Raw genomic sequence first — 14,612 nt, forward strand, 5'->3', positions numbered from 1 at the left:
ATGCATTCATAATCTAGGTGCTTGATTGTACACCTGTGGAAATGGACCTGACACAACCCATCAATAGACGAACTATGATAGCATACCGTGATAGTGTTTACTTAGGCTACTTAAGAATCAGGAGCGTAAAATGAAAACGTAGCCTGGCCTATTTGATACACAAACAAGCGGTGTACAACGGTAAAAATTAGGTGAAATAAAAACAGGAACATATTTGTTAGCTTTAACTAAAATGTGAACGGTAGAAGCTATAACGTTATGACCATCAACAATGAGTAACGTTGTTCATGCCATGAAACACATGATGGGTTTCATCAGGTCCCTTCACACAGTATAATCAAGCACCATGCAGTCTGCATTCATAATCTATTCTAGGTGCTTGATTCTATACACCTGTGGAAAGTGACCTAATGTTGAATAGAACCAGAGCAATTAGGCCTATCTGTAGGCCTACGTTAACGTTCTAGCAGAGAATGTCTAATAAGACAGACGGGCTCTGGTTCTACTTAAAACGCTGCTGGTTAGCCTAATAACAAATGTAACGTTAGTGCGTTACGTTTGATTGTCGTTAGCTATCGAAACCTACAGCTAACCGGTCACTGTAAAGTTGACGACATATTTACGTTGATTAACAGTGGGTTTCCTTACATAATATCAACGTAGCAAGGTGCTAACGTTAACTATTTCACTAATACCAAAAACCGGAACACTTACCTCGTCTGTAATTAGAGAAATGTGCCTTTGAATGAGAGTTTAACGAGCAAATAAAGTGAACACGGCACAGCAGGCGAAGACATTCAGAAGATTCACAGCTCCAGTGGTGGTATAGTAGTAGTAGCTCGCGTTCAGCTGTTGATTGTTTTCAGCTGTAGGTCACGTCATAATGCTAAAAGTTGCCACCACGGTGGTCAATGTTAACTCTATGAGAATTTCTTGCTCTTTTATCATAAATATCTAAAAAAGTATAAAGTTCACAAATGTGAAAAAACATAGAACAAATCTCCGTTACAAGACCTTTGTAGGAGTGGTTGAATGACGTCGAACGGTTCAGTGGTTTTAGAGCCTTTGAACGTCAAATTTGGTCGGAAGAAGAATAACAATAATATTAAGAAGAACAGCGATAATGGTCCATTGCATTTACATGCAATGCAATAAATGTCAGTTAGCGCATTAGCAAGGATATTGTGTAACGTATAGGCTAGCCTACTGTTGATGTTGTTTCATAGCCTTTTGCTTGTGTGTAGTTAGGCCCACTGCTAGATTTTGACAGGAGCTCGCGATATCGCTTTAAAGTAAGCTACTTGGGCTCACGCAAGCTGTCAAACACTGTCCACTCGCCTATGTGGTGCACCCCTCTGGTTTATACATCCAGTGTTTATCACATTAGCTAACTGTGTCTGGATGTGTTGCTATCATAGCAAGACGTTAGAGATGGCGCATGACATGCAGTGATACCTGGAAAAAAAAAAAAAACGCTATTTAAGCACCGAAATGAGGCACCGAAATCCACGTTGTTATTCGATGCAGTTACTACCGTTTGCGTCGGCACCGGTGCCATATTAGAACCGTGTTTCGGTGCCCAACCCTACTAAAGAAGAAAACAAACTGTGACAGGCAGCGGCCGCATATATTCTGCGTCATATCTCGCATCTTGTGAACTCTACAAGCCCCCACCCATCACTAGACAACCACACGGAGATTCTGTAATGTGCGTGTATGTCGTTCACACATAGGTCAGTATAAGGTCCGCAGGATAGCATCATATCTGAATCATCCGAAGGGTAGGACCTCCGTTTGACAAACCTCCGCATATACTCCAGAGGTTATATCTGAAAGCGCTTTTAGCTACAAATAAAAGTAGGCCTACTTTGATTTTTTTGTAATCCTCCTTACTATTTACCATTGCCTCTACTTATCCTTTTTAGTAATCATTTCAAGATCAGTGTGATTTTGGTCTTACTTACCTTAGTTGCCCTCAATTTAAAAAAAAAAAGTAAAAAACAGTTGCGACCTAAATTGCCTGATTTCGCGGCAACCTTTCTAAAAAATTGCGATGGAAGTTGCAGTGTTTTTAGGCGTTTGTTGCGAAGAAATTGTGGGAAGTGAAAAATGCAAAAGTAGTTGTGATTGTTTTTTACAAAGGTTGCCGCCGATCAGGTATTTTAGGTCTCAACAGTCTCAAAAAAGCCCCGCGAAATCCTGGAGGGAAATGACTAGAGGGTGTAGGATTAAGCTGAGAGAATTTCAGATCTGTACAACTCACAATGGGTTCAGTTCTTAGATCTTTGCGATTCAGAATAGGTTCTGTTCTGAGACATGTACAACTCAGAATGGATTCTGTTCTTAGATCTTTGCGATTCAGAATGGGTTCTGTTCTGAGACATGTACAACTCAGAATGGGTTCTGTTCTGGGACCTGTACAACTCTCAATTCTTAAAAACAAAACTGTGTTGCGTTAGAGACTGTAGAACAAGATTGCATTCTGTACCTCCCACAGGATGACTGCATTTCTAGTCTCCCACATGACATGACCATGCGTGAGAGCTGTGTGTGTTTGTGTTTTAGAGTGTGTGTAGTGTGTGGGTGAGCATTCACGCGTATGTCTGTCTTCGTTGGAAACATCTCTCTGCCTCTCCCTCTCTCTCTCTCTCTATCTATCTATCTCTCTCTATCTATCTTTCTCTCCCTCTCTATCTATCTATCTATCTATCTCTCTCTCCCTCTCTCTATCTATCTCTCTCTCTCTCTCTCTATCTATCTCTCCCTCCCTCTCTCTTTCTTTCATTTTTCTCTCTCTCTCTCTCTCTCTCTCTCTCTCTCTCCCCCATGTGGTTTAATGGTGTCCTCAGAGTGAGTGTCTTTCATATTAATGTAGATTTTCTGCTGTCAGTAGAAGCAGCGCTGCACGCAACTCTGCCGCTCCACTCCGCACGCGCACGCACGCACGCACGCACGCACGCACGCACGCACACACGCAAACGCTAAATACAAATAATCAAACAGGAAGTGGATGTAGAAATGTTCCAGTGACTCCATTTCCTTGTGTGTCCAAGCAGAGAAATTATGTCATCTGGGAGTGTGCCGGTGCCGAGGGGTGACCTGTGTGTGTGTGCGTGTGTGTGTGTGCACATTTGTGAGAGAGACCTACTGTAAGGTGGGAGCTTGTTGTGTGCTGAGGGGTAACCTGTGTTTGTATGTGTGTGTGAAATGCTGATAAGCTGGGAGCTCGTGTTGTGCTGACTGGTGACCTGAAGCTTTAGCCACCTCACCTCTCTGCCCGCTCCACTATCCCCCTCTTCTCTCCTCCTCTTCTCTCCTCCTCTATCTCTTCTCTCCTCCTCTACCCTCTCCTCTTCTCTCCTCCTCTATCTCTTCTCTCCTCCTCTACCCTCCCCTCTTCTCTCCTCTTCTATCTCTTCTCTCCTCTTCTATCTCTTCTCTCCTCCTCTATCTCTTCTCTCCTCCTCTACCCTCTCCTCTTCCCTCCCCTCTTCTCTCCTCTTCTCTCCTCCTCTTCCCTCCCCTCTTCTCTCCTCCTCTATCTCTTCTCCTCTTCTCTACTCTCCTCTTCTCTCCCCCTCTTCTCTCCCCTTCTCTCCTCCTCTATCTCTTCTCTCCTCTTCTCCCCTCTTCTCTCCTCTCCTCTTCTCTCCTCCTCTATCTCTTCTCTCCTCCTCTTCTGTCCTCCTCTTCTCTCCTCCTCTATCTCTCCTCCTCTATCTCTTCTCTCCTCCTCTATCTTTCTCTCTTTTCTTCTCCTCTTCTCTCTTATCATATCATCCTCTCTTCGTTCATCTCTTCTCTCCTCTGTTGTTCTTTCCCTCCTTTCCTCACCTCCTGTTTTCTTTTGCACTTCACCTCTTTTCCCCTCTTCATTTCCTCCTCTCCTCCCTCTCTTCCTCCTCTCCTCCCTCTCTTTCTCCTCTCCTCCCTCTCTTTCTCCTCTCCTCCCTCTCTACCTCCTCTCCTCCCTCGCTTCCTCCTCTCCTCCCTCTCTTTCTCCTCTCCTCCCTCTCTACCTCCTCTCCTCTCTCTCTACCTCCTCTCCTCTCTCTCTACCTCCTCTCCTCCCTCTCTTCCTCTCCTCCCCTCTTCTCTTCTTTCATTTCCTCTTATCTTTTTTCCTTTCCTTGCATCTCCTCTATCCTCCTCTTCCCTGTCCTTTCTCCTCTTTTCTTCTCTCTCCCCCTCCCCTCCTCTCTGGTTGGCGTGTGTGTGTGTGTGTGTGTGTGTGTGTGTGTGTGTGTGTGTGTGTGTGAGTGAATTATTCATGGGGTCCCCTCACTTTTACAAGAAGCAGTGGCCCTGCAGAGACGGGTGACTGGGAGGTCAGCTGCACAGGGGAGGGTGTGTGTGTGTATGAATCTGTGTGTGTGGGAACGCTCACACTGTTAAACTAGCCAAGTTAGGGAACGCTAACGCTGTTAAACTAGCCAAGTTAGGGAACGCTGTTAAACTAGCCAAGTTTGTGTAGCTGTCATGCTTAGGGAACGCTAAATACTTAGGGAAAGCTGTGTCACGCTTAGGGAGCGCTAACGCTGTTAAACTAGCCAAGTTAGGGAACGCTGTTAAACTAGTTAAGTTTGTGTAACTGTCATGGTTAGGGAACGCTGTTAAGCTAGCCAAGTTTGTGTAGCTGTCGTAATTAGAGAATGCTAACACTGTTAAACTAGCCAGGTTTGTGTAGCCATCATGCTTAGGGGATGCTGTTAAACTAGCCAAGTTTGTGTAGCTGTCATGCTTGGGGAACGCTGCTAAACTAGCCAAGTTTGTGTAGCTGTCATGCTTGGGGAACGCTGCTAAACTAGCCAAGTTTGTGTAGCTGTCATGCTTGGGGAACGCTGCTAAACTAGCCAGGTTTGTGTAGCTGTCATGCTTGGGGAACGCTGCTAAACTAGCCAAGTTTGTGTAGCTGTCATGCTTGGGGAACGCTGCTAAACTAGCCAAGTTTGTGTAGCTGTCATGCTTGGGGAACGCTGCTAAACTAGCCAAGTTTGTGTAGCTGTCACGCTTGGGGAACGCTGCTAAACTAGCCAAGTTTGTGTAGCTGTCATTCTTGGGGATGCTGTTAAACTAGCCAAGTTTGTGTAGCTGTCATGCTTGGGGAACGCTGCTAAACTAGCCAAGTTTGTGTAGCTGTCATGCTTGGGGATGCTGTTAAACTAGCCAAGTTTGTGTAGCTGTCATGCTTGGGGAACGCTGCTAAACTAGCCAAGTTTGTGTAGCTGTCATGCTTGGGGAACGCTGCTAAACTAGCCAAGTTTGTGTAGCTGTCATGCTTGGGGAACGCTGCTAAACTAGCCAAGTTTGTGTAGCTGTCATGCTTGGGGAACGCTGCTAAACTAGCCAAGTTTGTGTAGCTGTCATGCTTGGGGAACGCTGCTAAACTAGCCCTCCATGCCTTCTCAAGTCTTCTCAAAATACTCCCACATTCCAGAGACTCCAGGTGCCTTTGGAGGCGTCTCCACTAACCTCTGCTGAGCTGGTAACCCTTTTCCGTGTTTGTCTTTCTAGTTCGTCTCGAGTGTGTAGTGTCCCTGACGTCATGGTTGTGGGGTGTGATTGAGGTTTGTCTCCAGCTTGACCCTGTGTTTGTTTACATTTAGTTGCCCCGGACATCATGGTTCTGGGATACGATGGAGACTGGTTTGTGGGCAGAGAAAACCTCCAGCTGACCTGCCAGGCTAAAGCCAACCCCCCTGCACACCACTTCAGATGGGCCAGGTGAGACAAGGGGGGGGGTTAAAGGCATGATATATATGTGGGTGGATGGACTAAAGTAGCCTGCTGCTGCTGATGCTGTGTGTGTGTTTGCTGCTGCTGGTGTGTGTGTGCTGATGCTGATGCTGTTGCTGTGTGTGTGTGTGTTCATGTGCTGTTGCTGTGTTCGTGTGCTGCTGCTTCTGGTGTGTGTGTGTGTTCGTGTGCTGATGCTGGTGTGTGTGTGTGTGTGTTTGTGTGCTGATGCTGTTTGTGTGCTGATGCTGATGCTGTGTGTGTGTTTGCTGCTGCTGCTGGTGTGTGTGTGTGTGTGTGTGTTCGTGTGCTGATGCTGTGTTCATGTGCTGATGTTGCTGCTGGTGTGTGTGTGTGTGTGTGTGTGTTCGTGTGCTGATGCTGTGTTCATGTGCTGATGTTGCTGCTGGTGTGTGTGTGTGTGTGTGTGTGTTCGTATGCTGATGTTGTGTTCGTGTGCTGCTCAGGCTGGACGGGGAGATGCCCGAGGGGGTGGAGATGGTCAACGACTCACTGGTGTTCCGCCGACCACTGCAGCGCAACGACTCAGGCGTGTACCGATGCGAGGTGGGGAACAACATCGGGTTCCGCAGCCGAGACCTCCGCATCCGCGTCCACGGTGAGTGACACAAAGAACACCACATCTTCACACTCCCCAGATCTGCTTCACACTCCCCAGATCTGCTAGTTATGCGATTACACCACATCCTTCACACTCCCCAGATCTGCTAGTTATGCGATTACACCACATCCTTCACACTCCCCAGATCTGCTAGTTATGCAATTACACCACATCCTTCACACTCCCCAGGTCTGCTAGTTATGCGATTACACCACATTACACACACTCAGTACAGTTTTATGACAGTATTAGGCCTCTTTAATTTTTTAGCTTAAAGTACAACTTTGATGTGGAGTATCTATCTGTGTAATGGTGTGTGTGTCTGCGTATCTATCTACGTACTGGTGTGTGTGTCTGCGTATCGATCTGCATACTGGTGTGTGTGTCTGCATCCATCGTATTTATATTCGTTTATTTTTTATGTCATTTCACCGTGGTTCTTGCACACACAGTTCTCCTCAACTGAGTTTGCCCACATATTCATCCCAGTGGCCCTGAGTTTGCCCACATTCATCCCAGTGTCCCTGATTATACCACCCCACAAAACAGATTTACTACAGACAACTCTTATATATTTTTTAAAGTTTGAAGCAAGCAGTTGTAAGTTGCAAGTTGAAAATATTGTCTGTCAAACACATGTCTGGCTTCAGGCTCAACATGCTGCTAATCTTGCTTTGTAGTAAACCCCATGGTGAGATTGACATATCTATATCATTATATGAGCTGTTAATGCTTCAGCCAGGGTCTGGTGTAAACACCTGCTGTGCTGCCGTATAGGCCCCAGCTGCGTGTATAGTTTTCATGGCGTATTATTCAGCATCACCTGGCGGCGAAGAAAGGCTGATGAGTGGAGTGGACAGGAGGGATGTCCTTTAGGAGGGAGGGATGTCCTTTAGGAGGGATGTGCTTTAGGAGGGAGGGATGTCCTTTAGGAGGGAGGGATGTCCTTTAGGAGGGACATCCGTCCTTTAGGAGGGAGGGACGTCCTTTAGGAGGGAGCGATGTCCTTTAGGAGGGATGTGCTTTAGGAGGGAGGGATGTCCTTTAGGAGGGAGCCATGTCCTTTAGGAGGGAGGGATGTGCTTTAGGAGGGAGGGATGTCCTTTAGGATGGAGGGATGTCCTTTAGGAGGGAGGGATGTTTTTTAGGAGGGAGGGATGTCCTTTAGGAGGGAGGGATGTTTTTTAGGAGGGAGGGATGTCCTTTAGGAGGGAGGGACGTCCTTTAGGATGGAGGGACGTCCTTTAGGAGGGAGGGATGTTTTTTAGAAGGGAGGGATGTCCTTTAGGAGGGAGGGATGTTTTTTAGGAGGGAGGGACGTCCTTTAGGAGGGAGCGATGTCCTTTAGGAGGGATGTGCTTTAGGAGGGAGGGATGTCCTTTAGGAGGGATGTGCTTTAGGGCTGTCACTTTTGTGAAAAAATCCTGTTCGATTTTAGCCTGGCGGGCCATCCTATATCATTGAAACGTATAGTCTGGAATCGAACCATTCACCTCGCTTAATCCAAGGGGCGGGCAGAGAATTGTCTTTCAAACTGCCTAGGCATGCAATAGGCCAGCGCTACGACCATATCCATATCCGGTCATACATACTTCATTGAATTGATTGTAAAATCGATTTTTCATGTCTAAAGACGTTTCCATTTTCAACGGCAAATATAGGCCAATCCACAAACAACTAACAGCCATCAGGACGAACTTAAAGAGGGCGATTGTAGACGCAAGCCAGCAATATTTCTGATTTATTGGCGTGAAGTTTCATGCACAATGACAAACAGGAGTGCTACATTCTCGAAAAACAATAAGCCGAGTATACTGCCATTACATCAGTGACAAACATTACTGCAGGCTTCAACGTAGCTGTGTTTACGATTAGAAATGTCAAACAAATTTCGACTACGTAGAACTCGATTGCACAGTTTGCATATCCTACCGCTTTGTTCTTCTCCATAGTTTAATATACCAAAAATCCGAAGTACTTCCACATCGAACTCCTCAAGTTATTAGGGCCTATCACTCGTCTCTCTCAGGTCGCACAGGTTGATCGCGTTGTCCTCCATTTTTGGCAAAACACGAGCAGCACAGCAGCTGATTGAAACAGCTGTTTCCGGTGCGTAAAATTGGTGGGAATTTTCTTTTTAGCTTTCGCAATGCTTACTGCACTTCGGAATTCTTTTATATTCTTATATTCTTGTTTGTGAATTTTGTTTAATTTGTTTAAAATTAATAGTGTACATATTTGGTTAAAATCGATTCCCTATTGTAGTTTCCGAAACTTGTGTTGTTTGGTCCAATAGATTGTGCAATCGATTTTCGAACGTAAAGTGACAGCCCTAGTGTGTATGCATGTGTGCATGGATGCTTTTGTGTTCTTTTGCCTCTAACGCAGCAATGAGAGGATGGGGTGGGGGTGCGATGGTGCGATGGAGTGGGGAGGAGGAGGAGTAACCTTGACTGGGAGATGATGATGTCCTAGATTCATGAAACATTCACTGCCTCTCTTCCATGACCATTCATTATTTATTTCTGCGTTTGTGTCCCACCACCCCCTGAGAGAAAAGTTTGGTGTGTGTGTGTTTCCTGCATGCTTGCATCCTCTGTGTGTGTGTGTGTGTGTGTGTGTGTGTGTGTGTGTGTGTCTGGTGTGTTTGCTTAATGTTACATTAAGGTGAAAATGCCATTTCCATTCCCACTCTCTTCCTGTGCATTGGAGAGAAGCATCGTAGCATCGTAGCATGGCAATGCTTCTTGAACTGTGTGTGTGTGTGTGTTAAGGAATGTAAATTGTGAGTGACTGAAATCATGTTGTTCCTCTCCTATAATGTATGCTGTGATCTGCCCTGCATGTTAAACTCACACACACACACACACACTTACCAATTACACCTGCTCAGCTTTGAGGTCACCTGTGTAGCTGCTTTGTGCCTGTGGGAGCAAGGACACAAGCATACATGCGCAAACACACACACACACACACACACACACACACACACACACACTGCAGAGTCAGTACAGCCCCCCCCTCCCTGCTCTCATGTGTAGTGAGACACAGAGTGATGGGGTGATGGCGATACTGAAGGAGAGTAACTGGGAGAGAGAGGGAGGGAGAGAGGGAGAGAAAGCATGTGTGACCTTCAGTCGATCGCTCCTCTCTAACCCCCACCCCACGCCTCCTCCACCGCACTCGCTCTCTCTCTCTCGCTCCCTCTCTCTCTCTTTCTCTCTCTCTCGCTCCCTCTCTCTCTCTCTCGCTCCCTCGCTCTCTTGCTCTCTCCCTCGCTCCCTCGTTAAGACAGTGTGTTTGGCCTGAGACAAATCGTTTGCTGATAAATTGGGGGAAAGCATGTGAGCATATGCTTTCATTAAGGCAGCCGCCACCCACAGAGCTAGAGCAGGAACAGGAGTGGACGTTCCACACGCACGGAGGCGGAACAGGAGTGGACGTTCCACACGCACGGAGGCGGAGCAGGAACAGGAGTGGACGTTCCACACGCACGGAGGCGGAACAGGAACAGGAGTGGACGTTCCACACGCACGGAGGCGGAACAGGAGTGGACGTTCCACACGCACGGAGGCGGAACAGGAGTGGACGTTCCACACGCACGGAGCTAGAGCAGGAACAGGAGTGGACGTTCCACACGCACGGAGGCGGAACAGGAACAGGAGTGGACGTTACACACGCACGGAGGCGGAACAGGAGTGGACGTTCCACACGCACGGAGGCGGAACAGGAGTGGACGTTCCACACGCACGGAGCTAGAGCAGGAACAGGAGTGGACGTTCCACACGCACGGAGGCGGAACAGGAACAGGAGTGGACGTTCCACACGCACGGAGGCGGAACAGGAGTCCTGTCCGCTCCACTTTTCTCTACTCAGAAGGGAATAAAGCAAAGAATACTAATGGAAGTGTGTGTGTGTGTGTGTGTGTGTGCGCGCGCAATGAGCGTTGACCACACACACAAATGCACACGGTCTGGCTCTTATGCACACACACACACACACATACTAGTGTTGTCATGATACCAAAATTATGACTTCAATACAATACCTGTCATAAATATATCGATACTCAATACTGAAACGATACCACGGCGAAATCCTACAATATCTGGAAAAGAAAGGACACATACCTCCTCCAAGTGTATTGAGTCATTTGTGTTGATTTTGGTGCACTTTTGTAGTGTGCAGGTCAATTCTTGGTTCTAAACTTTTAAACTTCCTACATAATTATTATTTTTATAGTCCGTAAGATAGTAGTTTGTGTGTGATTAAGTCCTTTATTGTTTGTTATAGTTCATTTACATTGTGTTGCGTTTTGGCAATAAAGTAACTTTATATAGTCAAAGTAGGCTAGATCAAGGTCAGAAATTACTGCATGCAAATCATTGAATGCTATGCAGAAGGGCCTAATCTTTATGCCATCTGATATAGGCTACCCTATGCCTTCTCGTATTTTATGAGATTTCTTTGACAGTTGCAAAGGGAAAAAAGTAAAGATGGTCTTCTTTGCTCCTACTGTACAAGTACAACATTTCAACCACTCAGGTCAGATAGGCCTACACCATTACCTGTTGCAATATGTTTGTGTGCATTCCTACATTACGTCTATTTCTTACAAATTGCAGTCTACATGCCATCACAAACATTATCAGTAGTACTGACCGAATATTAAACAGATCATTTGCACGTGGTAATGTGTGTAACTATGATCGCAATCGTTATGTCTCGTCAAAATTCACTGATGAAGGAAGGTTTGCTTTATCCCAGAAAACTACACTCGTTTCACTTAGGCTATAAGCCTAGACTAAAACTGAAGAGATGAACTTGGCACTAATCATGTAGTGGTGTTTTCTATAGCCTATTGGTTAACCTGTTGTTCTTTGAACTCTTTGAAAATGTTGGGTTATGTCTGCGATGTGCTTAGCCAAGTTCTATGCCTAGCCTACTTGCTTTTGAATGACTTTGAAACATAATTTACAAACGGGCCACTGTGTACCTGTTGGCTTGCCTTTACTATCCGTGATGTATTCGAAATAGTTCCAGATTTCACTTCGACCTTTTGTATTATCCACAAGCCGAGGACTGTCGGCAACTTGTGTAGACGTTGGCTGCGCACTCACTCACTCAGAGCTGCCTGCTTGACACGCCCATTTGCCTTGATGCGAGCAAGGAGCATGGAGAGTGGGAGCAGTCCACACGGACAAAGAACGCTATTATTTTAATAAAGTATCGATTCTAAAAACCTCGGAAATCGTATCGGGTTTTTTTGCGTGAAGGCATTGTGATACCGTTCTAGTATTGGTACACCGTGCTACTTACATACATACATACATACACACACTCTCACACGCACTCACATACATACATACATACATACATACCAGAGGAGGCTCCTTCATTGAGGAAAGGGAGGAACACCCTCCCTAAAATTTCAGAGAAAAATAAAAAATATATAAAGTGAATTACTAATCTGATAAATTACTGTTAATATTACTATTTTTAACACTTTGAATGAACAAAATCGTTCCCCTAGGTCAAAATGCCAACAGCACCCCCTATCGCTATTGAAAATTACTGTATGGAGGAGCTTCCTCCTCAAGCCCCTCATTGAAGTCCATTATAAACGCCTCGGGCCCCAGCGGCTCGTGAATCACGTCGTTTTCAATGGCCAAGGGAGGAAGCTCCTCCGTACAGTAATTTTCAATTGCGATAGGGGGTGCTGTTTTTAGCGGCAACGGTTCAAGAACGTTATCTGCAGTCTACGAATCTTATGTTGAACGGAAAGCTTGTTTTTTGCTCGTGAAATAAACAGTACAATGGAATCAGAGGACAATCTCAAATCTTTTATACATTCAAATACACTGTGAATACACTGATGTATGATGAATGTTTATCAAAGCAGGAAGACCAGCTCCAAAAATTCATATTCCAAAACAAGACGGTAAGGCTAGTGTAGGCTACTGAATGCTACATAGTCAGACAAATGGCTACTAATGGCTAACTGGTAACGTTAGCACAGAAAACAATCAGCCATAGCCTACTGCTGACCTGTCATACGTGGACAGTTCACTTGGTGATAAAACATTTTTGGATAGTTATGCGTTGTTATAATCATCCAAGTTATGCTTTCATAAATTCCCACTTAGCTATTACAACCTGTCTTTAAATTATAGCGATTTGGCTTTAAAAACAATAGCATATTACAAATAGCCACATTTAAGGTCTATTTTTAATGGTAAATAGTTACATGGTTTTATAAAACAAGTGTCTATTTTTATTATTATAGACTTTTCTGCCAATATATTACACTGAGCAAAACCTCCAGACTTTCCGTAATTTTTCACATCTGGAAAACAGTATTTCATAACTAGACCTACATATCTTCCCTGACTTCCCAGACCTAAATTTACATTTATTTACATTTACATTTATTAATTTAGCACTATTATCCAAAGTGACTTATATATTTAAATTATATTACAAAGTCCATTGTCCCTGGACGAATTTGGGGTTAAGTGCCTTGCTCAAATGCACAATGGTTGAAGCCAAGAATTGAACCCACAACTTTTCTGGCTGCTGCATGCTTGCCTAGCTCTTTAGATCAGACCCCCCCCCCCTGCTACATAGTACATACTGCTGCCATAAATGTGTCTGGATAGGCGGCCTACATACTCTATTGTTCACATATGCCACCAACACCATCACAACCTCACATTTGCCACTAACGCCAATCAAGCAGACATTCCTTCCTCCGTTATTTTTTTAACCACCAGCCGCCACTGATACATACATACATACATACATACATACATACATACATACATACATACACACACACACACATACACTCACATACTTACATACATACATACATACATACACACACACACATACACTCACATACTTACATACATACATACTTACACGCACACACATACACTCACATACATACATACATACACACTTACACGCACACACATACACTCACATACATACATACACACACGCACATACATACATACATACATACATACATACATACATACATACATACATACATACATACATACACACACTCTCACACGCACTCACATACATACATACATACATACATACATACATACATACATACACACACACACACATACACTCACATACTTACATACATACATACATACACACACACACATACACTCACATACTTACATACATACATACTTACACGCACACACATACACTCACATACATACATACATACATACACACTTACACGCACACACATACACTCACATACATACATACATACATACATACATACATACATACATACATACATACATACATACATACATACATACATACATACATACATACATACATACATACACGCACACACATACATACATACATACACACTCACACGCACACACATACATACATACATACATACACACTCACACGCACACACATACTCACATACATACATACATACATACTCACATACATACATACATACACACTCACACCACTCACTCACTCACACACACAGTCTGTCTTTCACTCACTCACTTGAATGTATGCACAGGTACATACTTACACAAGTGTGTATTTGCATACTCTCTTTCTCTTGCACACGCACGCTCACACACGCACTCACACTCACACACTTCTGAAATAGTCTCCCTTCTAAAAAGCTGTCTGATTCAGTTGGTCTGTGACTGTCTGAAGGTCCTGACATGACCTGCTGGGTTGTGTCTTCCACGTACGCCTCCGCCTCCGCCTCCGCCTTCAAATGAACCCCCACCTCTGACATCACCCCCCTCCACCCCTCCCCAGCACACATCTGAATATCACAACACATCTTGACTTCTAAATAACTAGCAGCTGGCGCGACACTCCAAGGAATACTTTGGCATGTTTTTGTGAAAGAGAGGCTTGTCATTAGCAACACTGCTTTCATTATCAGGAGGGTTTTTCCTTTATATATATATATATATATATATAGAACTTGTTCAGGCTTCTCAGCGGGCTGTGTTGTGTGAATAATGGCATATGTTTTGGGGAACTATTTCCATCTGGTTCTGTTTTGTAATGTTTTCCGATGTCATTCATTATTCATTTGCTGTGTGTTAGCACATGATGTTTGTCCATTTCCCATCGTCTCTTTTTCCCCATCCAGTCCTGTATGTCTACTCTGCAAATCAACCCTATTCATCAGCTCCATCACCCCATACTCTATACGTCAACCATGTTC

At 44.7% G+C, this 14,612-nt stretch overlaps 1 protein-coding gene across 1 annotated transcript in view; it reads left to right on the forward strand.

Moving 5' to 3' along the window:
• The window catches only part of nectin3b (nectin cell adhesion molecule 3b), a 78,757-nt gene that overhangs the window by 61,556 nt on the left and 2,589 nt on the right, over positions 1-14,612 (forward strand). The window contains exons 4-5 of the mRNA XM_076274447.1: positions 5,607-5,724; positions 6,204-6,355. Of these exons, the coding sequence (XP_076130562.1) occupies positions 5,607-5,724; positions 6,204-6,355 (270 nt within the window). The remainder of the gene's footprint in view (positions 1-5,606; positions 5,725-6,203; positions 6,356-14,612) is intronic.

This window comes from Alosa pseudoharengus, unplaced genomic scaffold (assembly GCF_046254945.1).
Source record: "Alosa pseudoharengus isolate Yale_2024_CS ecotype anadromous, Long Island Sound unplaced genomic scaffold, YU_APseudo_1.1 YU_APseudo_1.1_scf_8, whole genome shotgun sequence".
NCBI classification, from domain to species: Eukaryota; Metazoa; Chordata; class Actinopteri; order Clupeiformes; family Clupeidae; genus Alosa; species Alosa pseudoharengus.